Source organism: Eurytemora carolleeae, unplaced genomic scaffold, assembly GCF_000591075.1.
Source record: "Eurytemora carolleeae unplaced genomic scaffold, Eaff_2.0 scaffold210, whole genome shotgun sequence".
Classification (NCBI taxonomy): domain Eukaryota; kingdom Metazoa; phylum Arthropoda; class Copepoda; order Calanoida; family Temoridae; genus Eurytemora; species Eurytemora carolleeae.
The window spans coordinates 352,888-370,374 of NW_019396102.1; the positions used below are offsets into that span (position 1 = coordinate 352,888).

General features: G+C 30.8%; 1 protein-coding gene across 1 annotated transcript in view; it reads right to left on the reverse strand.

The window, feature by feature from the left end:
- LOC111695002 (lachesin) overlaps positions 1-16,380 on the reverse strand; it is a 19,399-nt gene extending 3,019 nt beyond the window's left edge. Inside the window, exons 1-14 of the mRNA XM_023464130.1 lie at positions 16,327-16,380; positions 13,579-13,644; positions 12,208-12,266; positions 10,667-10,754; positions 10,029-10,075; positions 9,866-9,906; positions 9,017-9,096; positions 8,474-8,525; positions 6,646-6,745; positions 4,168-4,253; positions 3,507-3,613; positions 2,583-2,650; positions 1,989-2,047; positions 1,546-1,606 (exon numbers count right to left, since the gene is read on the reverse strand). Coding sequence (XP_023319898.1) covers positions 1,546-1,606; positions 1,989-2,047; positions 2,583-2,650; positions 3,507-3,613; positions 4,168-4,253; positions 6,646-6,745; positions 8,474-8,525; positions 9,017-9,096; positions 9,866-9,906; positions 10,029-10,075; positions 10,667-10,754; positions 12,208-12,266; positions 13,579-13,644; positions 16,327-16,378 — 966 coding nt within the window. The 5' untranslated portion in view covers positions 16,379-16,380. The remainder of the gene's footprint in view (positions 1-1,545; positions 1,607-1,988; positions 2,048-2,582; positions 2,651-3,506; positions 3,614-4,167; positions 4,254-6,645; positions 6,746-8,473; positions 8,526-9,016; positions 9,097-9,865; positions 9,907-10,028; positions 10,076-10,666; positions 10,755-12,207; positions 12,267-13,578; positions 13,645-16,326) is intronic.
- Between the last annotated feature and the right edge of the window lie 1,107 nt (positions 16,381-17,487).

Genomic DNA, 17,487 nt, shown 5'->3' on the forward strand with positions numbered 1-17,487 from the left:
GGTATAGGCTACCCATTGCCCCCGATTTGAAAAAAATGCCCCCAATTAAAAAAAAACATTTTCAAATTCCATTAACACATTTGCCCCCAATTTAAAAAAAAATGCCCCCAATTAAATAAAAATTATCATTTAAAAAGAATTTGCTCCCATTTTTTTCAAATGTGTCAATCCCAAATGGGATTGAAAAAGGAATTATATGGACCCCTGCACAAAGCTTTTTTATTTTAGAAAAAAATAAATGTTTTTTAATGATATGCTTACTTGTATTCTTTACTTAAAGACATTTTTTGTTTTTTAATTTGTCATTAGATTTTTTGGAGTAAAATGCTATTCTAGAGATCTAAAGATACATAGGAATTATACAAAAATGATAAACAGATTAAATAAAGAAAATCAGTCTTGGGCTTTCCAAAATGCAATTTTTATACATTTCAACTTTTTTTCAGTTTTTAATTAAAAATATTGGAAACTTTCTATTATTTTGAAGATACAAAAAAATTAATTATTTTGAATTTTTAGCTTCTAAAAGTAAAAATAACCTTAAAGATAGGTTATTGGGAATCAAGTGACGATTCCTAATTCCATATTTGTTGGGACACTCGAGTAACCGAGTATATATATAGTATAGTCAAAAAAGTTTTTTAAAATATATTTTTACAAAATCGAAAATTTTCTTCTTATTCTTATTCTGGTTTTTTAGCTTTATAATAGTATTTAAGGGCATTGCACAAATTTAGTTTCTAATTTGCAAAAAAAGATTGAGATACCACCTTACTGTACGCCCGCTGTGCATCCTGCACAAAAAGGTTCCGGTATTGCGCACTTTTAAACGAAGATTATTGTCAGACGCCGATACGCGTCAACCCTACATCCTGTCTAGTTGATCCATGATTATAATGTATAACTAATATATCTAATTCTTTCCACTACGACTGTCCAGGGCACATGATCAAAGGTGCAACAGTTACGAACTGAAAAAATCCTTTATCGCACTTTTCATTATTTTAAAGAAGATGGAAGACGACTATCATTCCTCTGTTTTTTATAATAGAAACGTATTCAAAAAATGTAAACCAGAGAAAAACATATTTCTCGTTTTTGACCTCTGTTTACAATAATCCTCTGTTTACAATAATCCTCTGTTTACAATAATCCTCTGTTTTCAATAATCCTCTGTTTACAATAATCCTCTGTTTACAATAATCCTCTGTTTACAATAATCCTCTGTTTACAATAATCCTCTGTTTACAACAATCCTCTGTTTACCATAATCCTCTGTTTACACTAATCCTCTGTTTAAAATAATCCTCTGTTTACAATAATTTTGGGACTTATGCTTATTTCTAAAAGATATTAACACATGGTTTTTCCTTATCAAATGGCATTGATCATGCTGTGAATTTCATCAACTTGACGTGTGTTTTTTCAATGCCACCCCACCCCCTTCTTTCCCTCCATTTTAAAGGATTGATTCAAAGACTTTGCTTTGACAATGTTTTGGGCTTCCTACTCTGAACATTTGTTATTCCAACCTTTTCCCTTTACCTGTGTTTTTCTTACAACATTGAGAATATGGTTTCCACTCTCTACTGTCTCCGTCTGTATGCTAGAAAAGGAGAACTATTTATACAATAGTATAATAATTTATCTACATGTGTTCTACTGAACATGTCAACTAAACGACGAATTTAAAATTGTCTTTGATCTATATGATCGCTATCCGATTGCTTATAATGCTTGTCAAAACAATTGTTTTGTAATTTAATGCCAAGCGCGGGTAAACGACTGGAGTAATTATGACTGAATAATAATATATAGCTAGTACAATATATAATATATATTTTAGAAAGACGACATATCATTTTCAAGAAACTGCCAAGTATTCCTGGATCTTAAGAAACTTAGACGAACTTTAGATGGATAAATGGAAGGAAGGATGGATGTGTGAGTGGATGAATGGGTGGATGATTGGATGAACAGATGAATACCTAGGTTGAAGTTTCCCTCCACTCCAACTCCAAACCACCTCATTTACTTCCGGATAACTCTAACAAATTATTCATAATTATATAGTTTATATAAAAACTAGGTTATCTATATTTATACTTTGCTTGTCTGTTTTTATCCAATAAACGTCAAAACGGCTATAACGATCGGGCCCAATTTTTTTGACGCAACTCAGATGACCCATGGGAAGATTTATGTATGGATGGGTAAAAATGACAAATTTTGGGCTCATTATAATTTACAACATATTTTTTTTCATTGAGCAAGGTTTCAAAAACTGATTTCGCCTCATTTTCTAATTTTCTCATCCTTATATCTTTGCAGCCTTAATGTTGTATAGACCTTCGATATTTATTCTATTTATTCTGCTAAACAATTTTTTTAAGATAAGTAGAAAAGATATAGGATTAGAAAATTAAAGCTTGAGTCGAGTGATCACTGATCAGTTTCTATTTTTAGCTGTTTTTAAAATATTTAGAAAATAAATTTTGATTTGTTAACATGGAGAAAACTCAGCTTAGAAGCAGGCAGCAGGGGCTTCAAAGAAGACAACATTTGAAAACATATTATCTTACCTCTACTTTACAAGTTAACTGAATGTAATCCTCGCTAACTTGTTTATAGACCACCACTTCCGGTTCATCTTAATATTTTAACATTTATTTCCTTTTCATCTTAATATTTGTTATCTCTATTTTTTATGTAACTTCATAAAAAGAGATTATAGTTTCACGAACACCTCAATGTATGGTTATTAAATTGAATCTAAAAAATGTAAGATACAAAATAGGAATATTGTTGACAAGATTACATTTTTTCGCATTAATATTTGTTGCTGTTGTAACAGAGGGTTAACCACAAAGGATGAGACTGTAAGGACGAGGTAAAACTGTTAAATATGAAAATATCATGGTCTAATTAAGTTGTCTGCCTTGAAGTTTATAGTTGAAGGGAATCATGAATGTAAATAAACATCAGTACAAATTGAGTACAGTTGTTTCTGAAGTCTTTAAGAGAATAACCCTGTATATCTGAAAATGTTGAGGACAGCCTACACACTACACGTACTACACACTACACAGTACACAATTCTGAGTGGGCTATATACTAAACTTTCGCTATAAAATAACATTCCCGTGGTTCTGCCGAGTTCCCCATTCAAAATTTTATTCTTCTTCTTTTTTTAAATTTTAGTTAAATTAAAAGTTTAAAAAAGTGAGACCGATAAGTTGATAACCATTTCAATTTCCAAGTTTTCCAAATTTTCAAGTTTTTAAGGTATGAACAATCCAATATAATGCGGGACACCCTCTAGTATAAAGCAAACTATAACAATTTTAGCTCTTTAAGATTGTTCCCGCATATTTCATTTATTTTCTTTTCCAATTACTGAGATTTAGGTGTAATAGTATAAAGTATAAAAATAGTTAAGACGACATTTTGTAAATTCGTTTGATGCTTCTAAAGTTCTGGATTAAACTTCTTAAACTGTCACTTACGTTTAATTCTAACTGTGACTAGTTGTGTACTGGGCTGCCCAAATCCATTGTTTCCGGTACAACCATATGTACCAGAGTGCTCCTTACGTACACTGCTGTACGCTAACCTAAACCATAACATACATTTTGTAAATCATGTACTTCAAGTTGTAATTAACTTTCCTACAGAAAATTTTAAAAGCAATCAAATATTTTTTTATATTTTTCATTGAAATATATCAAGTTGCAAGTTTAAATTAATCTTATCAGAAAAAAACCGTAATTGTTTGATTTATAGCAAAAATCCCAATACTTTTCAATACGAAAATCCGTTTCTATCTCATTTCTTTAATAATTAACGAATTCATGTGGAATACATATCTATAATTTGCTTTATTTTTTCCTGAAATAACTTTCAGCTTGGGATTTAGACAAATACTTTGATTTTTTTTCGTTTGCAAAGGTTTTATAATCATTATGGGTAGGTTTATAATACATATTCCATGAGTCTCATAGACATTCTCAGTTTAATGGAAGAAAAAGGTAAATACAAATTTGTGAAAGCAAAACTTTTAGATTTTTTCTGAATTCATAAAATTGATGCTGTATTCTTTATATTTTCAAGCGAATTTTATCTTTTTAACAAAAGATTTGAATTTTCAATACTAGTAAAAAACCAAACCTTTCTCCTTCCTGTGTTTGTTCCCCTGTAGGGAGTAAACCATGCTCCCTAAACCAGTGTAGGGAGGGAGCAGGGTCTCCAAACCCCTGAAATAATACAATATTAGGAGGGAGCAGGGTCTCCAAACCCCTGAAATAATACAATATAGGGAGGGAGCAGGATCTCCAAACCCCTGAAATAATACAATATATATTAAATTATCAACATATATATATATCTTCTTGAATTAAGTTCAAAACATTTTCTATTGTTTATTCAATGTATATCTATATCTATATATATATACATTCAAAATTCCAGTCTATGTTGAAGAAAGATGTCCAAAGAATTCATGAATCTGAAGATGTTATAGTAAGTGCTGATAAAACACGAAATATGTTCAAGATACCTGTCAAGCAATACAACAAATTAGTAACAGACAACATTACATCAGTGTATAAAAAGTGTGAAAAGAAAGAAGTATCAGGTACAAATGAGAAAGCAGCACTTATTGCAAATAAGTTGGAAATTGATGATAGAGTGGATCAGTTTATTCATTCAGATGCATATGTTACAGTTAAGGATCATAAACCTGATTTCCCCAGCAGAATACAATGTCGATTAATAAATCCTGCAAAGTCAAATATTGGAAAGATCAGCAAACAAATGTTGGAAGAAATAGTGAGAAACATCAGACAACTCCAGGATTTTAACCAATGGACAAATTCAACACAAGTAAAGATATGGTTTCAGAGTTTACAAAATAAAAAAAACTTTGTCATTCTTAAAATTTGACATAGTTGCTTTCTATCCTTCAATTACAAAAAGGCTATTCTTAGATTCAATCAACTGGGCCCGCAGTATCTACAAAATTCCTGAAGATGTTCTTAATGTTATTCTTCACAGCAGAGAATCATTTTTATTTCAAAATGGAGAAACATGGACCAAGAAAGGAAGAGAAAATTTTGATGTAACCATGGGTGCCTACGACGGAGCTGAACTCTGTGAGCTAGTTGGGTTATATATCCTAAATAAACTAGAGAAGTTAATTGGAAAAAATCAGTTAGGAATTTATAGAGATGATGGTTTAGCGGCTGTATCCCTGTCTGGGCCAGAAATAGAAAAATTAAGAAAAGAAATGTTTAATTTCTTCAAGAAATTGGGTCTGGGAGTAACCATTGATGGTAATATAACACAAACAGACTTTTTAGACCTCTGGCTTGATCTAAAAAACAATAGTTTCAAAGCTTACAGAAAACCAAATGATACACCTGTGTACATTGATATAAACTCCAACCATCCTCCAAATATAAAGAAAGAGTTCCCAAGAATGATCTGCAGCAGACTATCTAATCTATCCAGCACTGAAGAAATGTTTGAAATTGAGTCTCCACCATATGAAGAAGCATTAAAAAATGCAGGTTACAAGGAAAAGCTGGTTTATACGGAAGAAAAAGAAAAGGAATCAAAAAGAAAAAGGCATAGAAAAGTTATCTGGTTTAATCCACCTTACAGTGCAAATGTTTAGACAAATGTTGCAGCAAAGTTCCTGTCAATCATTGATAAGCATTTCAAAAACACCGACTTAGGAAAATATTTCAATAGATCGAATGTTAAAGTGTCCTACAGCTGCATGGGTAATATGGAGTCGATAATTGCGGGACACAATAGAAAGATAATCAGACAAGAAACAGAAAAATCTACTTCATCAGAAAACAAGAAAGAGTGTAATTGCCGATTTGGTGAATCAAGATGTCCTTTAAAAGGCAAATGTTTAACTCAGTCAATTATATACAAAGCAAAAATATCAACAAATGATGAAAGTTCAGTCTACATTGGACTAACCTCTAATACCTTCAAGGAGAGGTTCTTGAATCACACTAAATCAATCTCAAGAAATATGAAACCAGTACTAGCCTTTCAAAATACATATGGAAACTGAAATCTGAGGACAAACCATTCAACATAGATTGGAGTATAGAAGCATCTGCACCTGCATATAATCCAGCCTCTAAAAACTGCAGATTATGTACAATGGAGAAAACAATTATTCTGTTTAGAGAAGAAAAAAAAACCGTTAAACAAGAGAAGTGAACTGTTGGGAAAATGTAGACATAGAGCAAAATACCTTCTGTCTGCAACCATTAAACAACCAAACCAGAAGATACCAACTGGCCAGGCAGGGATAATGTGAAGACTCTCATGTGTTACTGCAATTTCCTTAGTTATTTTTTATTAAGTAAAGTTTTTGAAATTGTCAATTAATTTCTTGAAAATCCGTTAAAAAAATTTAGAAAATCCATAATATTTGTCGTAAAACATCAGTTAACCCATGTTTATTGACTGATGAGGATCGAGAGATCTGAAACAATTTGTATTAATAAATATGAAAACTGAGAAGCTGTTCTGATTATTGCTTTATAGAGATATATATATATATATATATATAGATATATTTATTCTAAAAAACTCTGTATAATAGTGCAGTGTATAAGTAACCTGGCAAGTAAGGTATAGCGTATCCCCCAGATTGAGAACAATATTCCCTGATTCAGGAACACCCTGTACTTTTACTCGTGGTGGAGATCTCATTTCAACCCTAAACAATTATTTACGATGATTTTTTAACAACAGACCCGGCTACAGCGGCAGCCTGCAAATCGAAACAAAGTTTTACTTTAATCGCTGCAATTCTCAGATGCACTAGGACCGGACATATCTATTAGAATAAGATTAAATGTTGGTATTGAAGAGATTGAAGGCGTAATTTCAAAAGACCCGCCATTAAAATAAAATGGCATGGCCGATTAACAACGGTGCCTTTAAACCGGTTTCTGAGCAACATTAAGGAAGACATTGTTGTTTTTCTCTCAGAAAAGTGTTATATTGACAGAATAATTGAAAACATTTAATTTTTAGCTAGACAAATAAGGATTTATTGTTCATCTTGGATCTTACAAAATATTAAGGGAACCGTTGTGAATCGGACTAACCAATCTATAATAAGTTGAGAATCACCTTAAATTACGTCTACAGTCGCTTTAATCTCTTGATTGAGTTGTCTAAGGTCCTGCTTTTGATTGAGTTGTCTAAGGTCCTGCTTTTGATTGAGTTGTCTAAGGTCCTGCACTTGTGGTGACTGCTTTATTAACAAAACAAGAAAATAAAAATACTAAAAATACTATATTCTCTACACGCTTAAACATAAATCAATTGTCTTTGTTTGTCAATGTTTGCGACAAAAACATTTTTTTGCATCCAGATATGCTTTTAAGGGGGGGGGGGGGTTAAGAGTTAAAGATTTAACTTTCAAATTTATACCTGTACAATTTGTTTATAAATGTATACCCTACCTGTACATTTTGTCTATAAATATAAACCGTACCTTTACAACTTGCTGATAAATGTATCCTGTACCTGTACAATCTATATAATTTAACAAGACATTCGTATAAATGTTGCGTATAGCCGGCCAAACGGCTGGACCGATTGGGCTGATTTTTTTGGGGACACTCATTTTTTCAACATTTTTTCAGTTTTTTTTTCCACGGTCGATGCCGGGCCCTTCAGCTAGTTCGTTTATAAATGTATACCGTTCATGTACAATTTCTTTATAAATGTATACCCTACCTGTAAATTTGTTTATAAATGTATACCGTACCTGTAAAATTTGTTTATAAATATATACCGTACCTGTACAATTTGTTTGTAAATGTATACCGTTCATGTACAATTTGTTTATAAATGTATACTGTACCTGTACAATTTGTTTATAAATGTATACCCTACCTATACAATTTGTTTATAAATGTATACCGTACCTGTACAACTTGCTTATAAATGTATACTGCACTTGTACAATTTGTTTTTAAATGTATACCCTACCTATACAATTTGTTTATAAATGTATACCGTACCTGTACAACTTGCTTATACATGTATACCGTACCTGTACAAATTGCTTAAAAATGTATAACGTACCTGTACAATTTGTTTATAAATGTATACCCTACCTATACAATTTGTTTATAAATGTATACCGTACCTGTACAACTTGCTTATAAATGTATACCGTACCTGTACAACTTGCTAAAAAATGTATACCGTACCTGTACAATTTGTTTATAAATGTATACCCTACCTATATAATTTGTTTATAAATGTATACCGTACCTGTACAACTTGCTTATAAATGTATACTGCACCTGTACAATTTGTTTTTAAATGTATACTGCACGTGTAAAATTGGTTTATAAATGTATGCCGTGCCTGTACAATTTGTTTATAAATATATACCGTACAATTTGTTTTTAATTGTATACTGTACCTGTACAATTTGTTTATCGGTGGAATACTGGAAACCTCACATTCATAATCTCCTGAAAAAACATAAATAATGATTAAAACTAAATTTTGTTTAAATATTAAAATCTGTTTTAAAAAAATTTATATTTTTAAAAAACTGTTAATGATGTGAAAAAAAGATTTGATTAAAAGTCCAGGTAAATTCTGAAAATGTATATCCTCAGGAATATGTACAGGGCCGGTTATCCACCAAGAATGAGATGTGAGAGACGGCTGTACGGAATTTGTACTGTACGTCTGTTAATTTACATTCATGATTCTCTGCAACTATAATCTTGCTTCTTTCTTTGCCAATATTTTTAAAAGCAATGAAAAGACTATATTTAAAGCAGAACACTAAATTTAACCTCAAGATAGTAATATTAAATGAGTTTCAGGTCGTCTTTATAGTTTAATTCTTTGTGGATAACCCTAGATAAAATCTGGAGCAAATAGTGTTATGTTTAAAATTTTGCGTGTAACAGAATTGATAAGTTTTACTAAATTATAAGAACGGACATAAAACCTGTATCCTTTTCTTCCACAAGAGCTATAGTTAAAGTAGAGGAAGCAGGAGAACCACTTGATACAACAACACTCATTCTTCTACAAGAATAACAACAACAACACGCTTAGGGTAAAGGTAGCAGGAGAACCACTTGATACAACAACACTCATTCTTCTACAAGAATAACAACAACAACAACAACACGTTTAGGGTAAAGGTAGCAGGAGAATCACTTGATACAACAACACTCATTATCCTACTAGAATAACAACAACAACAACAACAACACGTTTAGGGGAAAGGTAGCAGGAGAACCACTTGATCCAACAACACTCATTCTTCTACAAGAATAACCACAACAACAACAACACGTTTAGGGTACGGGTAGCAGGAGAACCACTTGATACAAAAACACTCATTCTTCTACAAGAACAACAACAACAACAACAAGTTTAGAGTAGAGGTAGCAGGAGAACCACTTGATACAACAACACTCATTCTTCTACTAGAATAACAACAACAACAACAACAAGTATAGTTAGAGTAGAGGTAGTGTAGGAGAACCACTTGATACAACAACACTCATTCTTCTACAAAAATAACAACAACAACAACAAGTATAGTTAGAGTAGAGGTAGTGTAGGAGAACTACTTGATACAACAACACTCATTCTTCTACAAGAATAACAACAACAACAAGTATAGTTAGAGTAAAGGTAGCAGGAAAACTACTTGATACAACAACGCTCATTCTTCTACAACAACAACAACAAGTATAGTTATTCTTCAAAAAGAACAACAGCAGCAATAGCAACAACAACACTAATTTTCTTCAAGAACAAGAATACTAATTTTATAAAGGAATACCTGTCTTTGATCATAAGAGTATCTCCCATGCTTAGGTAAACCTAAACAAATACAAGTTTTTTTGTTGTTAAACTTTGATATTTGTTGTTAAATTTGATATTTGTTGTTGAACTTTGATATTTGTAGTTCCAATTTAAATATTTTAGAATTTAGAATTCCTCACTTGATTTCCATCCTCGTTTACTCGTTTCCATGATATTAAGCTGCTTCCTAAAAATTACTTTTAAAAAAATCTAAATTATTTTGAAATATCTTTCATATTTTTCTAACCAGGTTATTATCAGATTTTAAAATTTGCTCAACTAATATTTAAGATTTTGAAAAAATTATAAACAGAAAAAATAATAAAAATATTTTGTTTTGACTAAAAATCAAGCTACAGTTGACTCATGGTGCTAATCTGGGATTATCCTTGTTACTGGACCAAAAACTTCATCTAGTTCACTCACTGTGCAGTATTTCCTTTTATTGGCTTAAAAACCCCAACAAATTGGCTCACTGTGCAGCAGACTAACCCAGCAGTATTTCCTCACCTAGTTCACTCACTGTGCAAACTAATCGAGCAGTATTTCATTATCATATTGACTCACTGTGCAGACTAACCGAGCTATATTTTCTTACCTACTTGACTCACTGTAAAGACTAATCGAGCTATATTTTCTCACCTAATTGACTCACTGTGTAGACTAACCGGGCTATATTTTCTCACCTAATTGACTCACTGTGCAGACAAACCTAGCAATATTTCATCAACGAACTGACTCAGTGTGCGTGCAGACTGGCCGAGGTATATTTTCTCACCTAATTGACTCACTGTGCAGACTAACCGAGCAGTATTTCCTCGATCCACTTCAAGACGACTTTCATCTTCTATAAATGCTGGGACTACCTTAAACCCATTAATTTATCAATTCATAAGATTTAAATATTATTATGAAATACAAACGATTTTTTTAGGGGACTTTGGAGGGTTACGTTATTTCTAGTAACCTTCTTATTATTGAGTGACATATTCGATTCACTACAGTTTTAAACCTTTGATTAAACGATTATAAGGGACATATCCTTATTATTTTATCCATTAAAAGATAAAAAATACAAATTGACAAAAAAAAATTTTCATTCAAATTTTTAAACCACGGTTCATAAAATTTCGGGATTTTAGAGAACTATGTGAAATCAGCTTTGTTAAGTTCGAATTGCAAACTCTAGCGTACACTCTACTTTTCCGGTTTAGTTTGGAAATCATTAATTTACAGATATTTTTAGCCACCAATGATCAGAAAATAGTTGAAAGGGAACTGTTTTGAATCTGGTATTCCAGTCTGCAAGAGCATGGATTATGAATCTGGTATTCCAATCTATAAGAGAAAGAATTATGAATCTGGTATTCCAATCAATAAGAGCATGAATTATGAATCTGGTATTCCAATCTATAAGAGCATGAATTATGAATCTGGTATTCCAGTCTGTAAGAGCATGAATTATGAATCTGGTATTCCAGTATATAAGAGCATGACATATGAATACTTTAGTGAAGTCTTGATAACTATCGGGATTTTCTCTGAAAAGAGTTGAATTCTTATTATATTATTTTTAAAGGGAGTGTTTGCGAAAAATGAAAGCAGGTATAGGCTAACGTCGAATCGAATTCGATGGTGATTGCTTCTAATCTTTCTTCTATCTGTTGCGTCTATAAACGACTACTGTCGGGTTTATCAAATATTTTCTTTTCTATAAGGGAAAAGGAAAAATTAAAGAGGGTATAGGCTGAAAGCTAATCACTTTAGCTCTCGATCGCGACCCATGAAAGTTATATCTGGCGTTCCTATCTCGAGAAATTGATTTACAACTTTGTCAAATTTATACCAAAATTAATATATATACAATTTTGTATAAAAGTAGTGGGTTTAAAAAGATCAAATTCAGCAAATAAGCAACCAATCTGAAAGGATGATATCCCAGAGAAAGCTAATTGTAACTTAGGTTTACTCCAATTCTAATTTTATATTTGTTATATCTATCTTTTATAGATTTAAATCATAATATTATTTAGACGTCCGTATTGCTTGACCAGAAAGTCCACCAATGGCAGTGCAGTAAAGTGGTACAGGCGGAGACACGTGACCAGTATACTGCTCTGCCATTGGTGATAGTTCTGGTCACGTGATTTAAGTTTAAGATTTTCTAAATGTTACATATATATATATTACAGTTTTATATCAATTTCTCGAGACAGGAACATCAGATAAAACTTTCATTGGTCACGATCAAGAGCTAAAGTGATTAGCTTTCAGCCTATACCCTCTTTCATTTTTCCTTTAATATATTAATGATCTAACCTCAGTTTCCTGAATATAATCTGGTTCTAACCCACTCCCTAACCCATCTTCATAGTAACCTTTAACAATTCATTTACACTCAGAGTTTGTAAAAATTAACTAACTGAACTAAATGTATTAAAAGAAATGAATCAAGAAGCAATGAGGAAAAATTAAATGAAATAAAATTTCCAAACCAACTTTTTTCAAGCTAAAAAATTTACGAGATAATGAAACAAATGATTAAAATCTCAAAGAAATTGAGTAAGAACGAAAGAGATAAAGAAAAATATGATCGAATGCCAAAAAATACATAACTAATAAAAGTGAATAAAAATGTATAAAGTATAAATTGATAAATGAATCAATAAAGAAAAAAATACAGGATAATAAAAGAAAGAATGACATGAAAAATAAATAAATAAATCACCAAATAAAAGATAGAATGACAGGATGATTAAAAAATAAATATATAATGACAAAATAAAGAAAGAATGACAGGATGAATTAAAAAATAAATGAATATATGCCAAAAAAAAGAATGACAGGATAAATAAAAATATAAATGAATAATGACAAAATAAAGAAAGAATGACAGGATAAATAAAAAAGAAGTATAAATGACAAAATAAAAAAAGAATGACAGGATAAATACAAAAATAAATGATAAATGCCAAAACAAAGAAAGAATGACAGGATGAATAAAATAAATGAATATATGCCAAAAAAAAGAATGACAGGATGAATTAAAAAATAAATGAATATATGCCAAAAAAAAGGGATGACAGGATAAATAAAAAAATAAATGAATAATGACAAAATAAAGAACGAATGACAGGATGAATTTAAAAATAAAAGAATGCATGCCAAAAAAAGAATGACAGGATAATTGAAAAAATAAATGTATAAATGACAAAATAAAGAAAGAATGGCAGGATAAATAAAAAAGAAGTATAAATGACAAAATAAAAAAAGAATGACAGGATAAATACAAAAATAAATGATAAATGCCAAAACAAAGAAAGAGTGACAGGATGAATAAAATAAATGAATATATGCAAAAAAAAAAATGACAGGATGAATAAAAAAAAGTAAATGAATATATGCCAAAAAAAGAATGACAGGATGAATAAAAAATAAATGAATAAATGACAAATAAAGAAAGAATGACAGGATAAATAAAAATATATATATAAATGACAAAATGACAGGATGAATAAGAAAATGAATAAATGACGAAATAAAACATAGAATGACAGGATAAATAGAGTGAATAAATTGGATAAATTAAAGAAAACTTTTCTTAAAGGAATAAACAAATAAATGAATAAATAAATGAACTAAATGGAAGAATAATGAATAAAATTAATCAAATTTCTAAATGATTAGTTCCTGTCATATTGTAGTCCTCGTAATGATATTCAGATTCTGGGTAAGTATAATCATCAATATCAGATCCTAAAACAACAATTATATCTCTTTATATCATGTTTAGTATTATCGATACTATTTTAATTAAATTAATAATACGCAAGTTTTAAACTTAACTGTTATTTCTTCTATCTGAAGACCTTAGTAACTAATCATGACTCATGAGCTAAAATCTTAAAACAAGTTAAATTTTTTTTCTCCTCCACAATTTAATTGATTGACTCAATCCTAGTAAAAATATTGCGACCCCCCCCCCCCCCCCCCCCCCCCCCCCCCCCCCCCCCCCCCTACTTTTTAAAAAAAATTNNGGGGGGGGGGGTCAAATTGACCAGCAGCAGGAATAGGGTCACCTATTACAAACAAACGTATTTACTTCATATTTTAGTGTTTCTGATTTAAATATTTCATACTTTTATATATTAAATGTTATATTATATTTATTGAACAAAAACCCTAAAAAATTCCACGAGAATCATGAATTTATGATCTTCTAAAATTTTAATAAACAAATCTTTAAAAAGGAAATTTAATGACTCCAATTGAAAGCTATGTTTAACACCAAAGAGGTTGAGGTCTACCGTTATACCAAATATTTCTAATTATTTAGGTTCAGTGTTTACATGATTTGATGATAATCCCAAAAAAATCATGCAGACGAGTTTGTAACTGTAATTATTTTAGTTTTATGAATTTATGCCCTTATTCTTTTCTTTATTTGAATATCTAATCATAAAGTTCGTTATCTTATCTGAAAATATATAGGGCGACCAAGCCACTTTATAAATTTATAAATTTATAATTTTTTCTTTGTTTTGCTGTTCAATAATGTATTTGAGAAGAAGTAATCTTACCTCTCAGACCTAACCAAAGCTGCATTTAAACATTTTTTATAATATTTGAATTTTTTCCTTTTTTGCTTTGAAAGAAAAATTACAAATTATAACACGCCAAATTGTATTATGTTGAAGGTTTATTATTTACCTTGTATTATGAAGGTTTATTATTTACCTTGTATTATGAAGGTTTATTTTTTACCTTGTATTATGATGATTTATTATTTACCTTGTTTTATGAAGGTTTATTATTTACCTTGTATTATGAAGGTTTATTATTTACCTTGTATTATGAAGGTTTATTCTTTTGACAACTTTGGTTTGGGTTTAATGGATGTTATTTTATCCCTGTTTGTCTAATTTTCCCCAAACTCCATCTTATCTTTGTTTAGATGAGTATACTCGTATTCTTGATAAATAGATCTTTAGGAACAAATAATCATAAATTTATAATTTTGCAACAAAGACTATTTTCTTATCCTAGATACAGACTGTAAACTCTAGAGAGATGGATAGATATCATAATATAGGCAGGTAGATTTAGGAAGGTATAGATAATTAGGTGGGAAGGTAGGTAATTACGGAAGTAGGAAAGAAGATAGGCGATAGGTAGGTAGGTAATAAGGAAGGTTAGTAGGTAAGTAGAGAGGTAGGTATAAAAGTTTAAAGGTAGGGATGCTAGGCAAGGTAGGTATGTAGGTAGAAAAAAATGTTGGTAGGTAAGTATGTAGGTATGTAGGGAGGTTGATAAGGTAGGTAGGTAGGTAGGTAGGTAAATAGGTGGATAGGTAGGTAAGAAGGAAGGAAGGTATGGTAGGTTCGTTGGTAGGACGGGAAGGAAGGTTTGATTAAGAAAATAAAATGGTTAAGTAAATAAGAAAGGCAAAAGAACAAATTTGATAAATGAGGTAAGAAACACGAACACCATTTTTAATTAAAACAAATTTGAAAAGTTTGCTTTGCCAACAAAATACTTCATGTACGTTATCCAGAGTAACAAATTCTTCACATTTTTTTCTTTTTATAAAGAGGGAGGGAAGGTAGGCAGTGTACGTAAGAAAGGGGGAAAGGAGGAGAAAAATTATAAAAGAGGAGAAACATGAGAAGAAGGGGAAGGATAAGGAGGAGGATATGAAAGAGAAGAAGGATGAGTAGGAGAAGAAAGAGAAGAACGATGAGAAGGTGGAGAAAGAGTAGAAGGGTGAGAAGGAGAAGAAAGAGACGAAGAAAAATGAGGAGTAAGAAGAAAAAGAGGAGAAGGAAGAAAAGGAGAAGAATGAGGAGAAGTATGAAAAGGAGGAGAAGGATGAGAAAGAGAAGAATGATGAGAAGGTGGCGAGAGGGAAGAAGGGTTAGAAGGAGGATAAAGAGAAGAAGGAAAAGAATGAAAAGAAAGAGAAGAAGGACGAGAAGAAGAAGAAAGAGAAGAAGAATGAGAAGGAGTAGAAAGAGAAGATGGAGATGTAGGGGGAGAAAAAAAATAGGTGGAGAAGGAAGAAGGAGGAGAAAGAGAAGAAGGAGGAGAAGAAAGAGAAAGAGGAGAAGGATAAGAAGGTGGAGTTAGATAAGAAGAAGAAGAAGAATGAGCAAGAGAAGAAGGATGTTAAGGAGGATAGAGACAGAAACGGGAGAAGAAGGAGAAAAGGAGATGAAACAGAAGCAAAGGAGAGATATAAAGAAGGATAAAAGAATATTTCTTTTCAGATAATCCCAAAAAAAACTTTTTATTTCTATTACTGACTTAATTATAGTTTCAATTCGAAAATTGCAACTTCGGGACTGATTTTTTCATGACACAGAGAACACAAAAATAAAACACACAAAGAGTCCAAAACATGCTTCCACATCATACAAATCTAAAGAAAGAGAAACTAACCTTTTGTTATTACGAAGGATATAAAGAGCAGAAGACCTTCGGATAAAATCATTTTTGTCTGTCAAAATAATCATGTATGCATTATGGAGTTTATATAGAGAGATTTCATTTGTTTAAAAGGTAAAAATATAACTTTTTCATATTTTAAAAATAAAATTTGACTAATTCAATTTCCAATGAAGCTTAAAATTATTTCGAATCTTTTTAATGATGTTTTTTGATTAAAAAGATTATCCGACTTATTTCGTTCATAAATTAGAATTCACTTAATAGAATAATGGACATTTCCTTGTGTTTATTCTAAAAATGTCGCTTCAAAAAATTCCTAATTTGTCAAAGCTTTATTTAAAATCTAAAGAAAATAAGCGGAACATTAATTTTCCCTTTGCGTAAAAACTCCCCTTGACGTCTGCTGAGGAAGTATTAATGTTTTTAGTAAATATACATTTTAATATATTATTTGAATTTCATGCGCTTCATGTGTTTTAGCTTACACACATCTAGATATATACTTTGCTTGTCTGTCTGTCTGTTTGTTTGTCCGTTTGTGTCAAATAAACGTCAAAACGACTGAACCGATTGGGCTTAAATTTTGTGTGTAACCTCATATGATCCCAATGAAGGTTTATGGATGCCCCAAACAAATGTTTATGGTCGTAAAATTTTTGAGATCTACTAAAAATGCAAATCGGCAAAATATTTAGTTTTTGTTTCATCGAAGAGAAAATACTGAAACTATTAAAAGTTAAAATAGAAGATGGACGGGAAGCCTAGTTTATTTACATATTCATATGTTTAAAACACGAAACAATTTGTACAGCAATAAAATGAAAAAAAAATAATCTGTATTTTACTCTTATCATATATATAACATATATTCATCTCAACTTTTTTTTTTACCTTTTCAAAGAAGTAAATATGCATTTTTCGTTTATGTGTTTTTGGAAGGATTGTTTTTCGCTAATTAGGACATTATTCCATCAGTTTTTTTGGCGGTCCAATTTTGCATTAGTATAAATCATTTACATTCGATCTCTGTTAAGTTTCAAGCAAGCATATGTATTAGAGGCTACATATATATATATGTTAAGTGTCAACTATCGATTAAATCATAAGTATTTTACAAAACCGTACAAGCATGCATATCTACGTTCATTATAC